General features: G+C 56.2%; 1 protein-coding gene across 1 annotated transcript in view; it reads right to left on the reverse strand.

The window, feature by feature from the left end:
- Window positions 1-21,540, reverse strand: part of ANO1 (anoctamin 1) — a 172,080-nt gene that overhangs the window by 65,057 nt on the left and 85,483 nt on the right. The window contains exons 4-7 of the mRNA XM_055580575.1: window positions 7,463-7,561; window positions 6,531-6,682; window positions 4,958-5,012; window positions 1,868-1,919 (exon numbers count right to left, since the gene is read on the reverse strand). Of these exons, the coding sequence (XP_055436550.1) occupies window positions 1,868-1,919; window positions 4,958-5,012; window positions 6,531-6,682; window positions 7,463-7,561 (358 nt within the window). The remainder of the gene's footprint in view (window positions 1-1,867; window positions 1,920-4,957; window positions 5,013-6,530; window positions 6,683-7,462; window positions 7,562-21,540) is intronic.

Below are 21,540 nucleotides of genomic sequence, written 5' to 3' on the forward strand. Positions count from 1 at the left end.
CAGGGCACTTGAGGACGCTTGGTAACCCAAAGCAGAGTGAGGTGGGGGCACGTGGCCAAAATCCCCTGGCTGGAAAGTTCAGCTATGATAAAACGTGAAGGAGGGGCCTGATTTATCGTTCCCAGAACTCTCTCAACACCGTGCTGCCACAGGGTCTTTGCACAGGCCGTGCTCTCTATCTGGAAGGCCCATCCCTCTAACACCACCTCATCAGAAAGACCACTGATCACCGATTCTAAATTCCCCCTCACTCCCCAGCTCCTTCAACCTGCAAGACTATGTTCTGGTTTACCTGGTTCTCTCTGATCTGTCTCCTTCCTCCAGAGCAGAAACTCCCTGAGGGTGGGGTCCTACCTGACACAGAGGCTAGTGGGTGACAGACCCCATCTATGAATCTGGAGGTCAGGAGGGCTTTCAGACAAGGTGCCAGCGTGGAATGCAGAGCAGAGAAGGGCCATCTGTCTGCTCTGCCACTGTTGCCGGGAACCAGTCCACCATGGAACTTGCCAGAAGACAGAGACAGCTCCCCGCGACCAGGATGGCCTGGTGTGGGGTCGGCTCTGGCTGAGAAGGGCCCAACCCTGAACTCTTTGCACACCTTTACAACAACCACACAAATCTTCACCAGCAGGGACCCTGTGCATTTAGTCAATCAGTCATGTCTGACTCTGCGACCCAATGGACTGTAGCCTGCCAGGGTCCTCTGTCCATACAGGGACCCTACAGGGAGACTGAGGTCAGAGATGCATCGCTGGGGCTAGACCCATGCTTCTCCCACCTCTGGTGGCCTGGGTCACCCTGGAGGATCTTGCTCCATTGGATGCTGTGCTATGGGGTCAGTTTTCCTGGCTTCCTCTTGACTCCTGAATTCCCCCACGCTCAGTGACTTAGGACACAAGCTTAGAGATTTCAGTCCCAGAAGGGTGGCCCTGTGACCATTGGCCACAGAGGGCAGGGGACATGCACCCACCTGACTCTGGAGGTGGCATCCTCTCTCCTCCCCCGCATTTCAGGCCTGCCCCAGGCTTCAGCTGGGAGCACCTCACTCTTGCCTCCACCCCCCAGGGTCTCCCCTGGTGCACAGGCTTTTACCAGACCCTCCCCGCACCCTTGAACCCCAGCCACGAAACTTCAGATGCTTCTAGAGCACGAAGGACTGTGCTGTGAGCTCAGCTCTCAGCAGTTGTAAAACAGCTCCAGGAGAAGCAAGGAAAGGCTGGGGAAAGGCATCCCTTTGTCCTGAAATGATCTGCTTTAGCAAATTCAGCCCGGGCAAGGGACCCCCATTGGGGAGAGGATTCCCTCTGCACGCTTTGGCCAGAAAGGTTTTGCACCTATGGCTGAGGTGTTCTGTAGACTGGTGCCCGAGGAGCCCAGCGGCAATGGTTTTGTGGCAGGTTCTGCATCCAGGCACCCCTTCCAGTAGGGCCGCGGCCCAGGGTGGAAGGTGGCGGGGGGCGGAGGGTGCACCTTCTAGGCTGCATGTGTGTCTGGCTACTGGCTGAGGATGGTGCCCCCATGGGACCCTAACGACCTCCCGTTAGACTGAGAGGGTCAAGAGCAGGGTGAGACCCCTCGGTGGCCCCTTCAGTTTCCTGCAGGCAGGATTCACTGCCTCTGCTAGGAGAGGCGCCTCAGGCCACTGCCGACGCCTCCAGCCAGAGACGAGTATCCTTTGGTGCTTAAAAGAGCCGTAAAACTGCCTTGCCGTCTTGGAACGGCTCTCCTGCCTTGAAATGGTTACACAGGCTTAAATCAAAACCCTCTGGAAAGCCCCAGCCCAGCCGCCCAGCCCCCACAGAGAAGATGGGGAGGAAGATCACACAGCGAGACGAGTGCTGATCTCAAGCCCCAAGCACGCCCTTACCCATGCTGTACTTGGCCTTCGTACACGTTGTTCTCTTCAGGATTTCGTAGACCTGTGGTGGAGACAGGGGCGGGGGCCGCAGTTACTCCATCGAGGGTCGCCGGGAAGGGAGGTGGTGACTGTGACCAGCCTCCCGCGTCCCCCTAGGATGGTGTCAGGACAAGGTCACCTTGAAAGGCCCTTGCCGAGCTGGCGCCCAGGGGTATTGGCGTCCAGTGCACGGCATGTTTCTGGCTCTCCAGCTGAGAGGTGAGTTGGAATTCAGAGGTGTGAGGGCCCTGCCCATAGGACCGCTCCCTGATGTGGCCCTGGATGTTCTAGCAACTCGAGCTCCTTTCAGTTCAGTTCAGTTGCTCAGTCGTGTTCGACTCCTTGCAGACCCCATGGACTGCAGGCTTCCCTGTGCATCACCAACTCCCGGAGATTGCTCAAACTCACGTCCATCAAGTCAGTGATGCCATCCAACCATCTTAACTAACAAATTACTTCACTTTGATCCTTGGGAGCCCAGGCCTGGGGGTCTGCCTGTTTGCGTTTGAGTCCTTGAAGCTGTGGGGTCTTGGGCCAACTACCTGGTGCCCCGAGCCTCAGTTTCCCCATCTGAAGAATGAGATGAAAAGAACTGACCCTGCACCGTGGGTGTTCGGGTCAGAGCACTCCAACCCCTCGATACCCCCAGGGTCCCGCCTCCCAGTGCCCCTCAGGCCCTGAGGCGTCTGACTTCTGTTCACCTGCCCAGCTCTGTCCCAGCAACCCGGCCTCCTGTCTGCCCCTCACTCACCGGCCCTCTCCTGGGACCCCAGGGTCTTTACCCTGGCTGTTCCTTTCACCAGAAACGCTTGTCCCCCAAAGAGCTAAGTGGCTGCAGGGCCACCTTAACTAACAGGCAACCGAGGAGCCATGGTCCCCACTGTTCCACCTTCTAATTTTGCTCTCTCTCTCCCTTTCTTTTCGGCAGCACCTCATAGCTTGTAGGATCTCAGTTCCCCAACCAGGGACTGAACCCTGGCCCCAGAAGTGAAAGTGTGGCATACTAACCACTGGATTGCCAGAGAGTCCCCTAACTCGGCTCTCTGGTCCTGGGTCCCTCCACACTTGCCAGGTATCATCGTGCCTGTTGCCTCTCCCCTCCCGCTTGTCTTGGGAAGACACCGAGTGCTCAGCAACCGACTGATGAGTGAATGAACGAATCACTCAGTGAGCTGGCTCCCTCCCCGGCACTTTCTGAATCTCATTGGTGGCCTCATCCTGACCTTGCTGCTTCTCCTGTAATCACCTCTTCCCTTCCACATGCAGTTACAACCCTGGTTCACAACCACCACTATGACCCCATATCCACCCTCTTCCATGTCTGGCCACTGGTGGTGATTTTTCTAGGACCTTGCTCCACAACCATCTATGGCTCCCTAGTGCCTACAGGCTGAAGATCCAAGTCCCAAGACCAGCACCTCTGGCCCTTCCCCATGGCTCCCTGATGATCCTGGCTCCTACCCACCTGCATATTGGGCTGCCCCAGTGCCAGGAGCACAGGGAAGGAGGCAGGAAGGACTGTCGTAGCCTTGTCTAGAATGATGCTGGGTCTCTGAGACCATAGCATAGAGCTAACCAAGGGCAGAGTTTTGAGTCACCAAAGAGTTTCTCTGGTGCATTGGTGGTTTACAAACTGGCCTTCAAGGTCTCTGGGAGACAGTGACCCCCACCCCGGAGGTAATCAGAGTCAAGGATGATTCAGCTAACACTTACTGGCTCTGACAGAATAGCTTTCTGTGACTTGGGGATCACGTCTGAATTCATTTATAAAGCAGATCCTAAACAAGATGGACCCCAGAGCCTTCATTCACATATGCCCCCCAACCTTGGGCCACGTCCCCGACAACAAGAATGGATTTACAAATTTACACCCTACCCTTGCAGGAGCATGCTGGTGATTCCCGGTAATATAAAACCAGGGCACACACACATCTGGAAATGGCAGGTTCCCAGGTCTCCCCACTGGCCATTCCTATCCTCCCTCATCCCAAAATGACAAAGAAAAAAATGAAACCATTCAGGTTCAACTGGGCCCAGTTCCCTGGAGCAGTCAGTGGCCAAGAGGAAGTTCCTCTCCTGGACATGTATCAACCCCAAACTACACTGGCTGCTGGCATTTTTGCATAGATGAATTCCTCCTTGTTTATTATAATGAGGTTGAATTTCACCAATAACACAGTCAATAATAACAGTAGGCCCTGCATCCAGGTCACCCTTGGTGGGGGCACAAGGGAGCCCTTTGAGCAGAGGCCACCACGGAAGCCGCCAGGCTGGGAGGGGACACAGGGTGGATGGGATCTGGGTCTGGTCTGTCCAGGCCTCGGCCTGAGCTCCCCATGCCAAGGCAGCGTGCATAGCTGTCCCGTGCCTGGTGCCTGCCAGCCTCGAGATACAGCTGTGAGGAGCAGCTGTCTGCTCAAGGTCAAGCGGCTGCCTGCTCTCTGCCCTGCCCCTCTCCTCGCTGGGTTGGGAAGAGAGAAAAGCAGCGGCTTGGCCGCCAGGTTAATCCTTGTTTAGATAGAAGTTGGGTCCTGAGCTGGACACAGCCCAGCATGGCTGGTGGACAAGTTGGTGGCTGCTGGATAAACATTAAACCAATACCTGGAGTAGGGCAGAGTGGCCTGGTCAGATTTCAAATCGCAGTTTGCTCGTCTGGCAAAGCCCTGGAAATCTAGCCCCAACCCTCATGCCTTTGTCTGCGCCACACCATCAGTCCTGCCTGGCCGGCCTGCTCAGAACCCTCCAGGCAGAGAGGAATGTACAGATTCCATAAGGGCAGCGGCAAGGAAGCGGGAGAGGCGTGCGGGGAGCCGCGAAGACACGGGAACATTCTGAAATAACCCGCGGGGTCTGGAGTCCCTCTGCCTCCTTCCCGCAGATCCACCCGTCCTTCCCCTGGGCTCCTCACAGCCCGCTGGTTTTATTATTCTCATTATTTCCATCACAGACAATTAGAGTCCCCCCACCCAGGGGAATTTAGCTGAAATGAAATTATCATCCCCTTTCCCGGGGGCCACCTTGCTGAGGAGCTGTGGATTCCCATGAGTGAGCGATACTTACTATTGTGCTCCGAGTTTTGCTGTCGAAAAAGGAATCCTTGTCAGACAGGTCAAATCTGTTGAAATTTGGGGGAGAAAAAAGAGATACAGCTCATTGGAGTTGGCTTTCCTGGTTCCCAAGGCCCTAAGGGGTCACACTACCCCTGTGAATGGTGACTGTGAAATCAGCAAAGCTCAGTCCACCTGCTGGGTGTGACCCAAGCCTGGATGTTTGGAAGGATCTGTCTCATCCTCACCCACTGGACCCACACGGGGTCATGGTGTGGGCGGGGGAGGTGATCCTAGCAGCAAATGTGGTCAGACCTCCCTCTTCAAGGACCCTTTTTCTTTTTGAGGACACCCTCAGGGGGCAATTTCACTTCTGCTTCAGTGATACCACGGCGATCACACTCTTGGATACGTTAACATTTGAGACAGTCTCACTGTAATTCCCAAATGGTTTCGGTCCTAAGGTCTTGGGCCACACAGATGTCTTAGGGCTAGAGGGCACAGGGACATGTCTGGAATGTATCACCCACTCCCCAAGACAGTCAGGGTTGAGCTGGGGAGGACTACTCAGGGTGGGGGTGGCCCAGAGCCTGGAGGAGAGCCAGGCCTGCGAGACGGGGTGTTGAGGGAGTCAGCCAGGGCAGAGCGGAGGGAGGCCGGGGCCTTATGGGCCGTGGAAGGCGGGTGTCTCCCTCTCATGCCTGGGGGCCTGGGCCCTGGTGCTGGAGGGGGAAGCTGGACTGGGGCACTTCCTCTCTCTCATGTCTGATCCCCAGCAGGACTGGGAAACAGCGATGAAGCATGTGGCCCCTGCCCTATGACTAACGCTCGGGCCAGAGCAGAAGCTCCAGTTTTGAGCCGAGGCCCAGTTCTGTGGGTCCCATGGGACGAGGGGTGTCCAGGGGCCTCCTACTCCCCATAGCTTTGTCATCCTAACCCCACAGGATTCCCAAACTCCAAACTTTCTACTCCCACTCCCGCCCACACTCCAGCTCTGCCCAGTGAGGCCATGCAGCTGCCACTGACCCAGGTGGCTACGCCCCACTGCCCGTCAGGATTGGGGGAGGAGGGAAGGTTCCAGAAGAGGTGCAGCCCTGCCAGGCTGCCCCGCTAGTTGCAAGACCTGGGCCCCAGAACTCCGGCTGGGGGGCTGCTTTCCAATTCTCAGCTCCCAGAGCTCGGCAGACTTCAGGGGCTACAGTCAACCTTGCCCAGTTTCTCAGAACACATCCTGAGAGGGACGGAGTCAGGCAGGGGAGGGGCCCAGGCCTGCCCTCACTTGGGCCTGTGCTACTTTTCCTAAGTGTCACCCAGCAGAAGGAGAGATTTTTGTCCCCTTAATTCCTCAGTTGATAGTGACTTCAGAGGTTATTTCCAGGGCCCCTTCTGTGCTCAAGAACCACAAGCTCTTATGGGAATACACTCCAGGGGCTGAAGTGGCCACTTCTTTGGGTGGGGGAGGGATGGAGCATTCTGGTTGGTCTTGCAGACTGTGTCATTAGGGCAAGTCCAGCATGGGGTGGTGTCACCACACAGCAGGCCCTGCCCTCCTCGGGAAGGGGTGGGCAGGTGGGGCCCCCACTTACAGGTGCTGCTTCTCCCGGGAGAAGGGGTAGGAGAGCCTCTTGGTGGTCTGGGGCCTGTGCTCTGCCACCTTGGGCTGGATGGGGTCCGTGATCTTCTGGAGCACAGAGTTGATCTTCTTGAGGAGGCCGCGGGTCTCGCTGATGTGATATAGCTGCGGACCAGGCAGGGCAGGGGGGCGTGTCATCTGCTGAGCCCTGACCCTGGGCATCTCTTCTGAGCTGGTTGGGGAGGCAGCCCCTTCCCCCCTACCCCTCCTCCACCCCTGCCCCTGGAGCTGGCTGGCCTGGGAACAGGGGGTGGGGATGTGCCAGGATGCCTCCTCCACGCCTGGGGTTTTCTGAAAGCTGGGTTTCCTGAAAGCTCAGAGTTTCGGGAGATCCCAGCCAAAAGGGCAATTCTAGTACATTCCAGGGAACTTCCCCCAACTTTGGATTTGTTTAAAAAGAGGCAATTCAAAGGATGCTAGCAGATTTGAGAAGCTGGGAGCTGACATTCCTGAGAACAGCTTCCCTCTCCATGCTCACAAGTAAACCCTGAGGCCTCCCTGAGCTCCTGGTACACACGGGGTTCCCAGCTTGAAGTTGTTGGAGATCAAGAAGAAAAGCCCCAGCAAGACAGAAATTGTAATCATATAAAACGAGTCTGACGAACCAACTGAAATACTGAACACAGGGACAGTGGAGCAGGAAGTTTCCCCGTGTTTGTGTTTATGAGAAGTTCCCGGGCCCCTATGCCATCTCTGTGAGGCCCAGACTGTAACCTCTGCTCTCCCAGGGGACGCTGGAACCCTTCTGCCCTCCTGGGGTGGGGGCGGCTGAAGCTCCCCTGGGCTTTTTCCTAACAACCCGGACCCTCCCGATGTCGGTCTCCTGCCAGCTTCCCTGACACACAGACCCGGGGACCCCTTGGAAGCAGAAGCATCATCGCTGACCTTCTTTGTCGGCATCTTCAGCTTCAAAAACTCGGCTTCTCGGCACAGCACATTCCAGGGTGCATGGATTTTTACAAATCCAACCCCGTGAATTTTTGTCTAGAAAGAGGAGAGAGGGCCTCAGTCAGCATGGGCGGATGTTTGGGGCTGAAAACCATTTTTACCTTCAGGGCAACTACAGTTTACAAGATGGCAGCAGGTGGGGCTCCTTCTGCTCATCAACTCCCGGCTCCTCTGAGGATGCTCCCTTGCACCCTTAGAATCCCCTGCAGATGGCATAAGAAAGCTAGTGGTTGGGTGGGCCCCTGGCATCCAAGAATAATCCAGGAGTAATGACCGGCGGGGGAGGGGGGGCGGTGCCTGGAGGGAGGTCCTGACCCCACAATATCTGGGAGGTACTCGGGGGGAAGCTGAGGGCCCCCAAAACAGTCTGAGCCACGAAAGACCTTTCACATCCAAGACTCCAGGCCCTTCGACTGAGGGGGTGTATTCAGTGTCCCCAGGATCCGCAAGCAGGGCTGAGGAGCTGACAGTGAAGATGGTCCCCTCCGGGCACCTCTGTGGGTCAGGACACACCTCTGGCCGCACCCGGCCACCGCCTCACCCCCCAACCCCTCCGTCTGCCAGCTCCCCTGGGTCTGCACTGCCTTTATCCTAATGTGAGTGGGCTCGAGAGCGGCCTGTGTGCAAGTCCATCACCCTGACTAAGCTGCTGCGAACGTGCACAGTCACTTCTCTCTGGTCCAGCGCGTCTGAATGACAGGATCAGGCAGCAGAGGGTCACTGAGTGCTGTTCAGCCAGGAAACACACAAGCTATGATAAGAACTTTGAGGACCGACTCCAGTGGAAACAGCCACCTCTCCCTGCCACCCCAGCCCAGCCCGAACCTGGCGCGTGATGGGCTGTTCCCTCCGCCCTCCTTGGCGCCGGGGGCTGCGCGCTACTGAGGCAGGGGCCGCTGTGGCTGTACTTCTCCGCCCCTAACCCACCAGGACGGCCGCTCCCGCCGTCCACTCACTGTGCGAGCGGGCGGGAGGGCGGGGGCCCCGCTCCAGGGCCATCTCATCGGTGTACGAGCTGACTGGTGGGGCCGGAGGCAGGCTGAGCCCACTGTGCCCGCCACCTCAGACAGTGATCCCAGTCCCAGGGTGGCCACCGCGCTCTCTGCTGCCTGTGGGCCTCTCTCTGCCGAGAGCCGGGCGACGACTTTGCTGGAGAGGCTGGCACTTCCTCAGACCTGGAAGCTTTCTGGTGCCACATCTTTCTGCCTGGGTGCAGTGGCAGCAAGGCAGGCTCGAGCTATGGCGGCCCCACTCAGTGACTGGCTGGCACCCCAACGGGCCCTTTCCCCAAGCAAGTGACCGTTAGTGAGTAACTGTCCACCAGCGACCGTTAGTGGTCCTGCTCAGCCATTGGTCAGTGCCACGATAAGCCCCGCCCCCAAGCCAGTGATCATTAGTGATCTTGCTCAGCCATTGGTCAGTGCCACGATAAGCCCCGCCCCCAAGCCAGTGATCATTAGTGATCCTGCTCAGCCATTGGTCAGTGCCATAGTGGCCCCACTCCCTCCCTCTTATATATAAACGGAGCCCGAATTTGGACTGAGGAAAGATGGTTTTTTGAGACACAAGTCTGGCGTTCTCAGTTTACTAGCTTTCTGGTTAAAGTCGTTATTCCTTGTTCCAGCAACTCATCATTTATTGGCCTGTCCTGTGGCGAGCAGAACAAGCCTGGGCTCGGTAACGCAATGAGCTTGATGGGGAAGTCAGGACCACTGCTCCCTTCAGGGATGGGGACACTGAGGTCTGGAGAGATGAAGTCACCGCCTAGGTTCCTCAGAAAATTAAAACGAGAGCCACCATCTGACCCAGCCATCTCGCTTCTTGGTAGCCAGCCCAAGACAATGACATCAGGATCTCGGAGAGACAAGCGCACTCCCACATTCTCTGCAGCCTTACTCAGGACAGCCAAGATACAGAGACGTCTAAGTGTCGTTCAGTGGGTGAGCAGATCAGGAAGGTGTGGTAGATAGATAGAGTGGGGGTATTATTCAGCCATATAAAGAAGGCAATCCCACCATTTGTGACAACATAGACAAACCTGGAGGATAGTCTGCTCAGTGAAACTAGTCAGACAGAGCGACGAGTATTGTATGGTATCACTTATGTGTAGAATCAATAAAAGCCGATTTCACAGGCGTGGAGTAGAGCAGTGGTTGCCAGGCGCCGGGTCAGGGGGATGGGGAGATGTAGGTGAGAGGGACCAACTTTCAGTTATAAGATCAAGTTCTGAGGACCTAACGAACAGCAGGGTGATCATAGTTAATAATATGGTATTGTGTACTTGAAAGGTGTTGAGAGACCAAAGCATCCTCACCACACACATGCGTGTACACACACACACACACACACACACAGAGTTAACTGTGTGAGGCGATGCATATGTTGGGCAATCATTCCATGACATCTATGGGCATCAAGTCATCACAATGTAGACTTGAAATACAAACTGTATCTATCAATGACTCCTTAGTGAGGCTGGGGGGTCTAAAATCAGGGCCTGGCACCTTGTAGCTGGTGGGTGTGGGAACCCGGGTTCACGTGCAGGCTGCACACACTCTTAATCACAGGTGAGACCTGAAGCGACCCAGCAACTCTCTATTTTTCTTTTTCTGTTTTTCTCTGTTCCCCTTGCCATTTGTGTTTAACAGATTCCCAGTATCAATAAGCAGCATCAATGTAGCAATAATGTTTCCCCGTCTAAGGTGGGCGCATGTAACACCAGCAGACTCCCCAGTTGCCCTGAGATAACTGGGGTGCTGCATCACAACAAAAAGCAAAGAAACATGACATTCCCCGAGACAGAGCTGCCCGATGGCAGTGGGGACTATGGTCCACCAGACTTCCCAAGGGGACCCCCAGGAACTTAGAGCCCATGCTGGGCCCCCCAGCTTGAGGCCACACTTGCCTTTCCACCATTCTGGGGGTCCTGGCAGAAGAAAGCCAGGCCACGGAAGGGGGATGGTGCGGCCGGCCCGTGGACTCAGGGCAGGACTGACTTGGGTCCGTGCTGGGCTCCATGCCCAGTCACCACCCTCGGAGTGTACAAAGCTCTTGGGATCACTGTAGGTATTTGGCAAAAAGCAATGGAGCCAAAGTCACTTAGGATGGTTTTTAAGAAAAAATCCTCAGTGGGCCAAACACATTCACTCAGCGCCAGCCTCGGCCCCTGAAATGCAGACTCCTGGTCATCTGTGGCTGTGCCCATGGCCAGGGCAAGGGGAGCCTCCCAGACACCGGGTGCCACATGGGGTTCTTCCCCCACTTTGAGTGAAAGGCTGCACCCTCCTGGATGAACCCAGCTCTCCCCTCCACCTCTGATGCTGAGGCCCCCACGCCTCCCATGACCCGAGGATCCAGCCTCTCCCGGGGCCTCTGTGTCACTGCACAGGTCTTGTCCATGCGGTACCAGCAGGCAGGGTGAGTCAGTCCTGTGCGGAGCCTCCCAGCTCGCCGGCCTCGCTGCCCACATCAGGGCTATGCAGGAGCACAGTGTGTCCGCCGAACGAGTGGATGAGGGCCGCTAACAATGACGGTGATGATGACAAGGAGGAGGAGGAGGTGAAGGGCGCTGAGATCCAAGTGTCAGTCCTGATTCAGGCATCTGTGCGTATTAACTCATTTAACCTCATGACAAGGTTGTGTGTGTGTGGGGTGGGGGGCGGGTCCTGCCACTGTTTTCACCTTGGAGCCAGCAAGTTCACTCTCAGTGTCCAGGGGCGGCTGCAGCCACTGGCCACAGACTGGACAGCTTTAACACGAATTCATTCTCCCCCAGTTCTGGAGTCAGAAACCTGTGATCAAGGTGTGGGCAGGGCTGAGCTCCCTCCAGAGGCTCCAGGGGAGGGTCCCTCTGGCCTGGTTCAGCCCCTGGGGGATCCCAGGCCTCCCTGGGCTTGTGGCCACCTCACCCCGACCTCTGCGTCCATCTGCACAAACCTTCTCCTCTGGGTGGCTCTGTGCCTCAGATCACCCTCTCTTCTCGTCCAAGGACACCCGTCATTGGATTTAGGGTCCACATGCATCCTGGGTGTTCTGGTGCAGAGGTCAGTAATTTACTTCCATCTGCCGAGAACTTTCATCGGACTAAGGTCACCTTTGCAGGCTGCAGGAGGATGGACAGCTTTTGGGGTCACCACACAGCCCACCATACTTGTCATGAAGCCACAGGGAAGAGCCTCAGTGGGCTTGGTGCAGGGAGCTTCGAAGAAGCAGGGCTCCAGGAGCTCAGTCCTGAGGCTGCCTCAAGAAGACAGTTAGGATCAGGACACTCGGGCACAGGGACCAGATGGGCAGGGCTCGGAGGTGTGCTGGTGGGCGTGGGGCTTGCCTGCAGCGAGCCTAGACCTGACATGACGGCCCAGGGCTGAGGGACACAGCGCCTGGGTTTGGGAATGGACACATCCCAGCACAGACTAGGGGAGGCAGGCCCAGGGGCTCAGGCCAGAGGAGCCCAGGTCTTCCTGCTGCCCTCAAGGGGCAGGTCAGATGGGCACAGGAGGAGCCGTGGTTTCGGCGACCTGGGTCAGAGTCCCGGTCTGCTGCTGTGTTGTGTCTGGTGAGTGACTCAGCCCACCTTTTGCTCCTCTGCGAATCTTTGCCATACGTGACTTGCTTCACAGCTGGGGGGAGTTCTTGGTGCTCTCAGCACCCCTGCCCAACCCCGTGGCTGGGGCCATGCCGCCTCTCCACGACCTTGAGGCCGCTAAGACCACCCCTGCACAGACTCTCTTTGCCAAGAAGCTGTAAGCCGCTTCCCCTACCCTAGGAAGCCCTGGGGCACCGAGACCCAAGAGGCAGGAACGCCTCCAGCCTGGGGGCTCCCGGGTGTGGGGCTGACCACAGGGGGTGCTGTGACATATCTGTTGGTGGCCCCATAGGGCCAACCCCGTCTTTCCTGTTACAGCCCAGGTTTATTTCTGTGCGCTCTGTTCAGCCGCACGCAAAGACCCAAAATATATTCCTCCGAGTCCGTGGAGATTTCTCTAGACGGTGGTCAAGAAGTGCCCGGGCCGGCATCCCTGGGAAAACACGCTCTGCTGTTTACGTGAGCGACAGGGTCCCTCCCAGAAAAACATCTGGCAGGATTGGGAAAGGGTCGTGGGACTCATTGGACAAGGACACATATGGGATGTTTTAAACCTTGGTGCCCAGCCTGACAGCAGTCTGCTCCCGGTGGGAAGAAACCATGAGACGCTGCCTCCCCTCTCCCAGCCGGATGGCCCAGAGCAGTGGCTTCTGTCCAGACTGGCTCCTTGGGTGGAGAGTCTGGGGGCCACAGAACCCCGGGGGCCTTTGTGTGGGCATGGGCAAGGCCAAGGGGCTCGAGGAGGGGACGGGGTCAGGGCCCTTGCAATGGACTGCCACCAAATGCTGGACGAAGACAAGAAATACAATAAGAAAACAAATGCCACACCTTAAAGTTGCTAAAGAGCCAAGAAGGCCCAGAAAAGTGACCGGGACTGTGCCGTCCAGGTTGGGGAGGGGAGGGGGAGGCTCGCCCAGTACAGACTGAACAGGGTTAAACCTCCATTCCCGGCTCAACTCTCAGAAACGGAGACCTCACCACAGTCACTCCTGGCATTTCCCTTTTAGAAGGAAGAAGGGAATCAGAACAAGGGGGGGATTCTTGGTGGTCGGGGATCCCTGGTGGTCGAGGATGCCAAGGGCCCCTCTTCGTCCCCACGGCTGCCTGAGCCTGCGTGTGGATGTCAGAGTCACCCATCTCCGCTGAAGGACGGGCTCTGAGGTTGTTGGAAGGTTGGCCTCAGCAAGGCCAAGCGTGGGGTCCCTAGATGCCCCCAGAGGGCTCCTGGGCAGCACACCTCCCCAGCCCACCCTGACCCCATAGCTGCCGCCCACTCCAGAGGGCCCATCACTGCCCTCAGGGAATTAGGGGGTGCCAAGTGCTCAGGCCCGAGGGTGGTGGGGGCGCCTCCACGGCTTCCTGTGTGTGCACCCCTCCCCGGCTCACGGTCCAGAGCTGTGGGGAGCGTGTGTGCACGGCAGGGACACACAGGACGGCTCCCGGGCACCGCCGGGCCAGGAAGCCCCAGAGCCCCAGTGGGAGGCCTGGGCCTGACGTTTGACCACCACTGGGCCTGGTCAACTTGCCCCTCTCTGTGCCCTTGGCTTACTCAGCTCCAAGGATAACACCACCACCCGGAGGGCCTCTGATGCCAGGGCTGCTCTGCAGGAGGGGGTCGTGTTCTCCTCGAATGTGTTCAAGGCACGTGATGCCTGGTCAGTCCCTAATGACTGGGTGCATTCTTGGCAGCCCTGGTGCCTGCCTGCTCTTCCTGTTGGCACCAGGGTCCCACGTAGGTGTGAGCTGGAAGGCTGGTTCCAGGCTGGGTCTGTCTGCTTAGCTGACTGACGTGCCCCTGGGAGGGAGAGCGCCTGGCATGGCCTCATCTCCTCCTTCTTCTGATTGGTGCCAGGACCACCCTCCTTCTAGTTCACAGAGTGGGAAGACAGGGGCCCTTACTGGGTCATCTGAAAGTGTCATCTCACAGGAGCCTGGCTTGATGATATTTGCTGAGTGATCCAAGTGGGCTGGGGGGACAGTCCCTGCTGAGCTCCTACTGTGTGCTGGCCGAGGATGCTCCTGTGGTCCTTCCCCGACCTCTGGCAGCATCCCTGGTTTCACTTTAATACTTATGGACAAGGGGGCAGGCTTGCCCGCCACTGGGGGCTGACCCTGACTTGCTCACGCCCGCCCTCCTGGACGGCTCCCGGAGGCGACAGGAGAGTGCTCAGTCCCTGAGCAAGGGTCTGCAGGGAGGCATTTCTGCACCGTGGTTCCTGCTGACCACGTTTGCACTGCTCAGGAGGAGCTGTTGTGGTCACTCGGGCTCGGTCACATGGTGTGCTGGCACAAGCATGCCTTCTACACATCCTGGACATGGTACCCTCGACTGTCTCCAGTGAGCCAGGACCCAGAACGCGGTCTCTGAGGGAGCTGGGGCTGCAGGCCTGGCTGGGGCGGATTTACCCCTCAGCCCTCGTCATAGGGTCTGGCTCCCAAGGCCTGGCTTGTTGAAGGAATAAAAGACACGTATTCATTCACAGTCCTGCTCTGATGATGGGTGGGTAGGTTACTCAGATTCACACTCTCATGGAAAACAATTAAAAAAAAAAAAGAAGACCCAGAGAGTAACTGCCCAAGATGGGGAGTCTAACAGAAGACTCCTCCCTCCCCATGGACCTGGACTCCCAGGAGACGACACTTTCAGTTGACCCAGAAAGGGCCTCCCTCCTCCAGCCCCAGGAATTACAAAGAAGATGGTGTTGGTGTGGAGCAGGAGAAGGAGCAGGTGAGGACCCCAGTGGGTCTAGCCATGTCAGCCCATGACCTTGGTTCAGGGTGGTCCTATCCAAAACGTCCTCAGATGAGTGGAGAATGCAAGTGCCAAGGCTTTCTGGATAAGGGCACCTTCTTCCTGGGCTTGGGAACTGCCCCATGGGTTACGTAAGGGTGGTGGCCAGTGGGGAAAAGTGCCAGGCCCACCAGGATGCAAGACAGCTGGAGGAGAACCAGCAGAAGTGACCCCCTCAGCTTTGGGATTCTGAGAGGATTAGATGGATAATAAATCCAATAAATCAGCTAAGCTCACCTCGTTTAGAGAAATAAACCTCAAGATAGAAAGGTCCTGCAAAGGACAGGAAACTATTAAAGAAAATGACACAGCCAACTTGGAAAAGAACCAAACAGAACTTGCAGAAATAAAAAAAGTGTCATAACGAGAAGTGAAAATACAACAGACACGTTTGAAGACCCTTGACCTCTTCAGGAAAGGGAGACGCATGGGCACAGAGCAGGGGCATGCTGATAATGTAGGCAGCCCCCTGCCCAGCCCCCTGCTCTCCAGGAAGAAAAGCCGACGCTGATCTGTAGCCGCATCATTTGCCAGTTTCCACGGCGTAAACACTCCCGCCGTGGCCTGATTCACGCACCAAAGGGTTAACACCCAGCTGGCAGAATTCCCGATGAGCCAGAAAGAGCTGATTCTGGCACACAGCAGGCCTAGAGACGTAGGAGAACATCAGAACCACAGCCAGAGGGGCACAGACTTCAGCCTGACGACCTGGAGCCTGGGCAGAGCTGTCCTTGGGGAACTTTAAAGACAAGACTCTTAAAACATCCAGAATTCACTTTATAACAAGTATGCTTCCACAAAACCAAGAGAGGCCTAAAGGAAGCCAGGTAGGGTATATAAAAGCCTCAGCACTTAAGACTCAAGAGACATAAAAACTTTCCAGCCAAATAAATGAATGTGTAATGGTGGAATTATGAATAGAGATATGAGCAGCTTCAAGACTAGACAATGGCCCCTGACACCTCACTGTAGGACAGGCTCATGGTATAGGCACTTAACTTAGAGGTAGGAGTGAGATGGGGCTGAAGACCACATTTTATTGTTCAGTCACTAAGTCACGTCTGACTGAGACCCCCATGGACTGCAGCACACCAGGCTTCCCTGTCCTTCACCATTTCCCAGAGCTTGCTCAAGTCAGTGATGCCATCCAACCATCTCATCCTCTGCTGTCCCCTTCTCCTCCTGCCTTCAATCTTTCCCAGCATCAGGTTCTTTTCCAATGAGTCAGTTCTTAGCGTCAGTGGCCAAAGTATTGGAGTTCAGCTTCAGCATCAGTCCTTCCAATGAATATTCAGGGTTGATTTCCTAGAGGATTGACTGGTTTGATGTCCTTGCAGTCCAAGGGACTCTCAAAAGTCTTCTCCAGCACCGCAGTTCAAAAGCATCAATTCTTTGGTGCTCAGCCCTCTATAGTCCCATTCTCGCGGTTCAGGGTGAAGAGTTGACGTGAGGACCCAGCACCCAGGTTCAAGTGCTGGCTCTGCCCCCGTCGGACCCGCGGCCTCGATCTCCTTGCCCCACGTCTCAGAGCCTCAGTTCGTTCCCTCTGTAAAGGGATCTGACCCCTGCGACCACAAGGTGGGTCAGGGTGTGCCCACACAGGGTGGGGTGGGGATGGGGGTTTGCGTCCAGGTTGACAAGTCCCCGAGAACATCTGTTGCTCCACTGTCCTTACATACGGGGTTGTTGAAATTAGACTTCAGGTGCTTCAAAGTGGAGAACCCCCACCCCAATGTCCAGGCCATGAGGAGACACCCCCCCAGCCCCACTCCATGCTCATCACCGCGTTTAGCCAACTGTCTCGAACACCAGTTCATGCCCACAAGGCCTCAGCTGGAAACTGCAAGAAACACGCCCTTCTCCCCTGTCCTGTGTCCACGGCAACCCTGCCCACCTCCCGGGAGGACGGATGTGCCATCACCTCCATTCTACAGATGGAAAAACTGAGGTCCCGAGTGGGGAAACCACTTGCCTGAGGCTGCTCAGCCCCCAGGAAGTGGCTGGGCTGGGTCTGGACCTGCACACATGGCCTCAGAGGGTTTGGGCGGGGTCTGAGCCTCCCTGGGAGCTCAGGTACCCTCACCATGGCCTGACCGTGCGTCCTGGAGTCTGGTGTGGAGGTGGCTCCCATCCTCCTGCAGGCAGCTCCTCGCTTGCTCTTCAAAAAACAACATCCACAAAGACGGGAAACAGATGCTGCCGCAGCCCACACCAGCTCTGGGGAGGAACGAGGAGAAACGCGAGCCCGCCAGCCCGGGGGTGCGGCGGCGAGCCCTGAACGGCAGCTTGAAAGCAAACCGACCCCATAGGGGTCACGTGTCTGCAGCCTTAACAATTCTGCCAAAGCCGGAGTCAAGTTCAACATCAGGGCAGTGCGGGCCTCGGTCACCCCCAGTACTCAGTCGGGATTTTACTGTGTGGCCTTCTCGGCAATGACCACTGGACATAAATAATGCCCTGGCTTTGAGGTTGGACTTAAAAAATGCTGATGGGTTTCAGTTACAAGGAAACATGCTGGCCCACAAGCTGCTCTTGTCCGTTTCCTGGGAACCCTGGCTGCTGACCCCAACGCCACCGGAGGGACAGAGGAGTGGGGGGTGGGCGGAAGAGGCACTCCTGCAGAAGGAAGGCCTGGGTCACGTGCCTCCGGGACCTTTCCCCCACCATTTCCATCCTGTCTGCTGCCCCAGGGGTCTCTGACATGACACCCCTCCTGTACCCTCATGTGTGAAACTGACTTCAGGGGCCGTCTTCTGGATCAAGGCATCAGATCCTGATTTGACAACCAGGGCCCCTCTTGTGGGTGGCTGGGGAAATAATTTTTAAGCTGAGTTCCTCTGGGCCCACAGTGCCTGGGGGAGGGTTGGGGGCAAGTGGGTCACCTGTGATCACAGCCAGTCGGCCAGGCTCAGCCTCCATTCGTCCTATACACGAAGTTATGAGTGCGTTCCTTCTAGACCCACCACTCCCCACTCCACTGGGTTCCTGGCCAAGGGCACCCAGTGTGTGTATGCGGGTCTCTGTCTGGGGTACCCCCGGGGCACTGGACAGGGGATCGGGGACTTGCGTGGACAGTGGAGGGGGAGGGTCCTTCCTTGGGGAAGTTTCTGACGGCTCCTGGGGATACAGGTCTGCACACTCCTCACGCCTCAAAGCATGGACCAGGAGGAGAAGTGCAGTGCGGGGCCCACCTAGACCTGCTGAGTCAGAGCCTGCATCCTGATGACCTCAGGGGGTTCTGTGCACACCCCGGGACTCTGCACTGAGGCATCCAAGCCAAGGCTTGGTCCCCGCCAGACCATCTGTCCTGCTCAGCCCTCCAACCATGAGCCGTGCCTCCCCACCCATGGCTGCAGCTCGAGGGGTCCTGCATGAGCTTCCCCTACTCCTGGGATAACCGCTCATGTGCAAAGGCTCAGCTTTGAGGCAGGGTGAATGGTGCCCTCCAAAAGAGACACCCACATCCCAACTCCCCATATTTGCGAGGGGGGCTTTATTTGGAAATGGGGTCTTTGCAGATGAAATCAAGTTAGATAAGGTTACAGTGGATTAGGTGGGCCTTATGCAGAATGATGGGTGTCTTTAAAAGAAGAGGAGAAACACAGAGAGGAGGAGGCCATGTGAGGAGGAGGCTGAGGCTGGGGAGACATGGCCACAAACCCAGGAACACCTTGAGCCCCAGAAACTGGAAGAGCTGGGAGCGACGCTCCCCCAGAGCCTGGCGGTGGGGGGCCTGGTCCTGCTGACACCTTGCCTTTAGACTTCTGGCCCCCAGAACTGGGAGAGAATCAATTAGTATTGTTTGAAGCTCCCCGCAGTCTGTGGTCATGGGTATCAGAAGCCCCACCAGGGACCTTCAATGTTCTGTGTCTCTAAGATCCAGCCCCTCACTGCGCCCTCAGCCAGGCCAGTCTTCCCCCGTCATGACGGGATGTCTTCTCAACAATAAACCTCCTGACTCGGGAGAAAGGCTCACGCCACACACAGGGGCCCCGTCTGTATGGGGCTCGAAGCCCGCGTTGCCCCAGAGTGGCTCAGCCTCACACACCCGCCAGCCCTGGGGGAGCAAAGGGGGTCACACACCTCTGCCCCCCTGTGACCTGCACACCCTGCCCGGTCACAACTGCAGACGACCGGGCCAGCAGACACCTCGGGGTGGGGGGTTCTTGCTCATCTGCCCCTACTCCTCTTGCATTACTGTCCTTCTGCATCCCCCCATCCCTGCTCCTGGGCTTCCCTTGGGCTTCCCCTGTGGCTGAGCTGGTAAAGAATCCGCCTGCAATGCGGGAGACCGGGTTTGATCCCTGCATTGGGAAGATCCCCTGGAGAAGGGAGAGGCTACTCTCTCCAGTATTCTGGCCTGGAGAATTCCATGGACTGTATAGTTCATGGGGCTGCAAAGAGTCGGACACGACTGAATGGCTTGCATTTCATTCATCCCTGCCCCTGGTCCAGCCTGTCCAGCTGGCCCTCCATGTTGGGGCCTGGGGGACATTGTTGACATTTCGGTTGTATTTAGGAATGCTTCAGGATATCAAATACCAGCAACGCCAAGGCTGAGAAATCCCACTTTAAGACTCTTCATCGTTTGGGGGTCATTGTTGGAGTATCCGATGGAGTCCATGGATTTCTTTCTCCCCCGGGGAAGCGCGCATAAGCCCCAGTTTTGTTTCACAGTGGGCAAGGGTGCGTGGCCGGGCTCTCTCCAAGGCTATCTTGTTCCCCAAACCCTCTCACTTCTTGTAATCAGAGCACACCCGGGAATGAGTCATCCCGGGCGTCTCCGCTAATCGCACTGGCGTGGACCCGCGCACACCCCGCACGCCGCCTCCTCCCGGCGGCCCCTGAATAGACTCTGGTCTCAGCAGGTGAAGGCAACAGGCTGCCTGGGGCCTGACTCATCTCAGGGGGAAACTCGGGGTTGCAGGGGCCGTGGAAAAGTCGGTTATGATCTGAAGACACCACAGGAAGATGGTTCACGCTCAGCTTCAGCTGCTTTGAAATCTTGAACGGTTGAGTTTACACCACAGGAACATTTTCATCAAAAAGGGCCCAATCAGGGACTTCCCCGGGGGTCCAGGGGCTAACACTCTGCCTTCCAATGCAGGGAGTGTGGGTTCAATCCCTGGTTGGGGAACTAAGATCCCGCATGCTGCGAGGTGTGGCCCAGAGTTTTTTGTTTTTTTTTTTTTAAAGGTCCAATCAACTGCTGAAACCCTTTTAAGGCTATAGAACCAAATTATCACTGAGACTTGGGGTCACCGTGACCTTGTGATTTGTATTAATAATAAGAAATACATTTTTGGTATTTGTCCCCTGGTCCTGGCACAGAGCTCCTAAAACTCTGGGAATTTCCTAAGTGGGGAGACCAGTCAAGGTGTCTCTTGTTAGGTGAATGAGGTGACTTTCCAAAGGCGGGGGTGGGGGGACTGCTTGCCAGGGGAACCAACCACATGGTTAGAGGACTGGAACTTCCAGTCCCTCCCTGCCACCATGTCTGGGAAAGTGAGAAGGGCTTCTGGTTGAAGCAATCACCAACAGCAAGTGATTTAATCAATTGTACTTGTGTGATGAATCCTCCATAAAATCCCCCAAAATGGGGTCTGGACAGCTTCTGGTTTGGTGAATACATGCAGATTTGGGGAAAGCGGGGCTCGGAGAGTGTGAAGTTCCATGCCTCTCCCCCACACACACTGTCCTGTGCATCCCCTTCCATCTGCTGTTCCTGAGTTTATTACCTTTTACAATAAAGCTGTGATCTAGTAGGCAACATGTTTCTCTGAGTTCTGTGAGCCACTCTACAAATTAATAGAACCCAAAGTCGTTAGAACCTCTGAAGGGTAGCCAATGGGTCAGAGCGCAGGTGACCATCTGGGCTTGCAAATGATGGCTGGAGTCGGGGGAGGGTCTTGTAGGGCTGGGCCTTTAACCTGTGGGGTCTGGCACTACCCCCAGATAGGCAGTGTCCACACTGAGTTACGTTGCAGGACCCCCAGCTGGTATCAGAGAAGTGCTGGGTGGTGCTAGGGAAACAACACACGCATAAAGGAATTGGGGGAAGAATCCTTGCCACTTATTGGAACAACTCGCTCTTTTCTGGTGGCCATAACCAATGTTTGTATGTTTGCTGTTTATTTCAAAGTCAACAAGTTTTTAAAAAGATATGTGTGGCAAAGAATTTGATTGGACTTGGAAAGGTTCTTCTTTCTCCTTTGTGAGCATGGCCATTCCATTTTCATATGAGCAATAATGATATATGACTGACTATTCATATCACCAGTGAGAATTTCCCGAGTGCCAGGCTCTAAGTTAAGTACTTTAGGATAAACCAGTGATGTAATGGCTTGTTTCCCAGGTGGCTCAGCAGAAAAGAACCTGCCAGCCAATGTAAGAGATGAAGGAGACCTGAATTCAATCCCTGGGTCGGCAAGATCACCTGGAGGAGGAAATGGCAACCCATTTCAGTATCCTTGCCTGAAAAATTCCACGGATAGAGGAGCCTGGGGGCTACAGTCAACAGGGCTACAAAGAGCTGGACATGAACGAGCACCTGAACGTGCCCACAGCCATGTAAATACTCCTGTATCTCTGACACATGGGGAAGCTTCGTCGTCGTTGTTCTTCAGCCATCAGATTTTG

The sequence above is a fragment of the Bubalus kerabau genome, chromosome 5, assembly GCF_029407905.1.
Source record: "Bubalus kerabau isolate K-KA32 ecotype Philippines breed swamp buffalo chromosome 5, PCC_UOA_SB_1v2, whole genome shotgun sequence".
Lineage (NCBI taxonomy): Eukaryota > Metazoa > Chordata > Mammalia > Artiodactyla > Bovidae > Bubalus > Bubalus kerabau.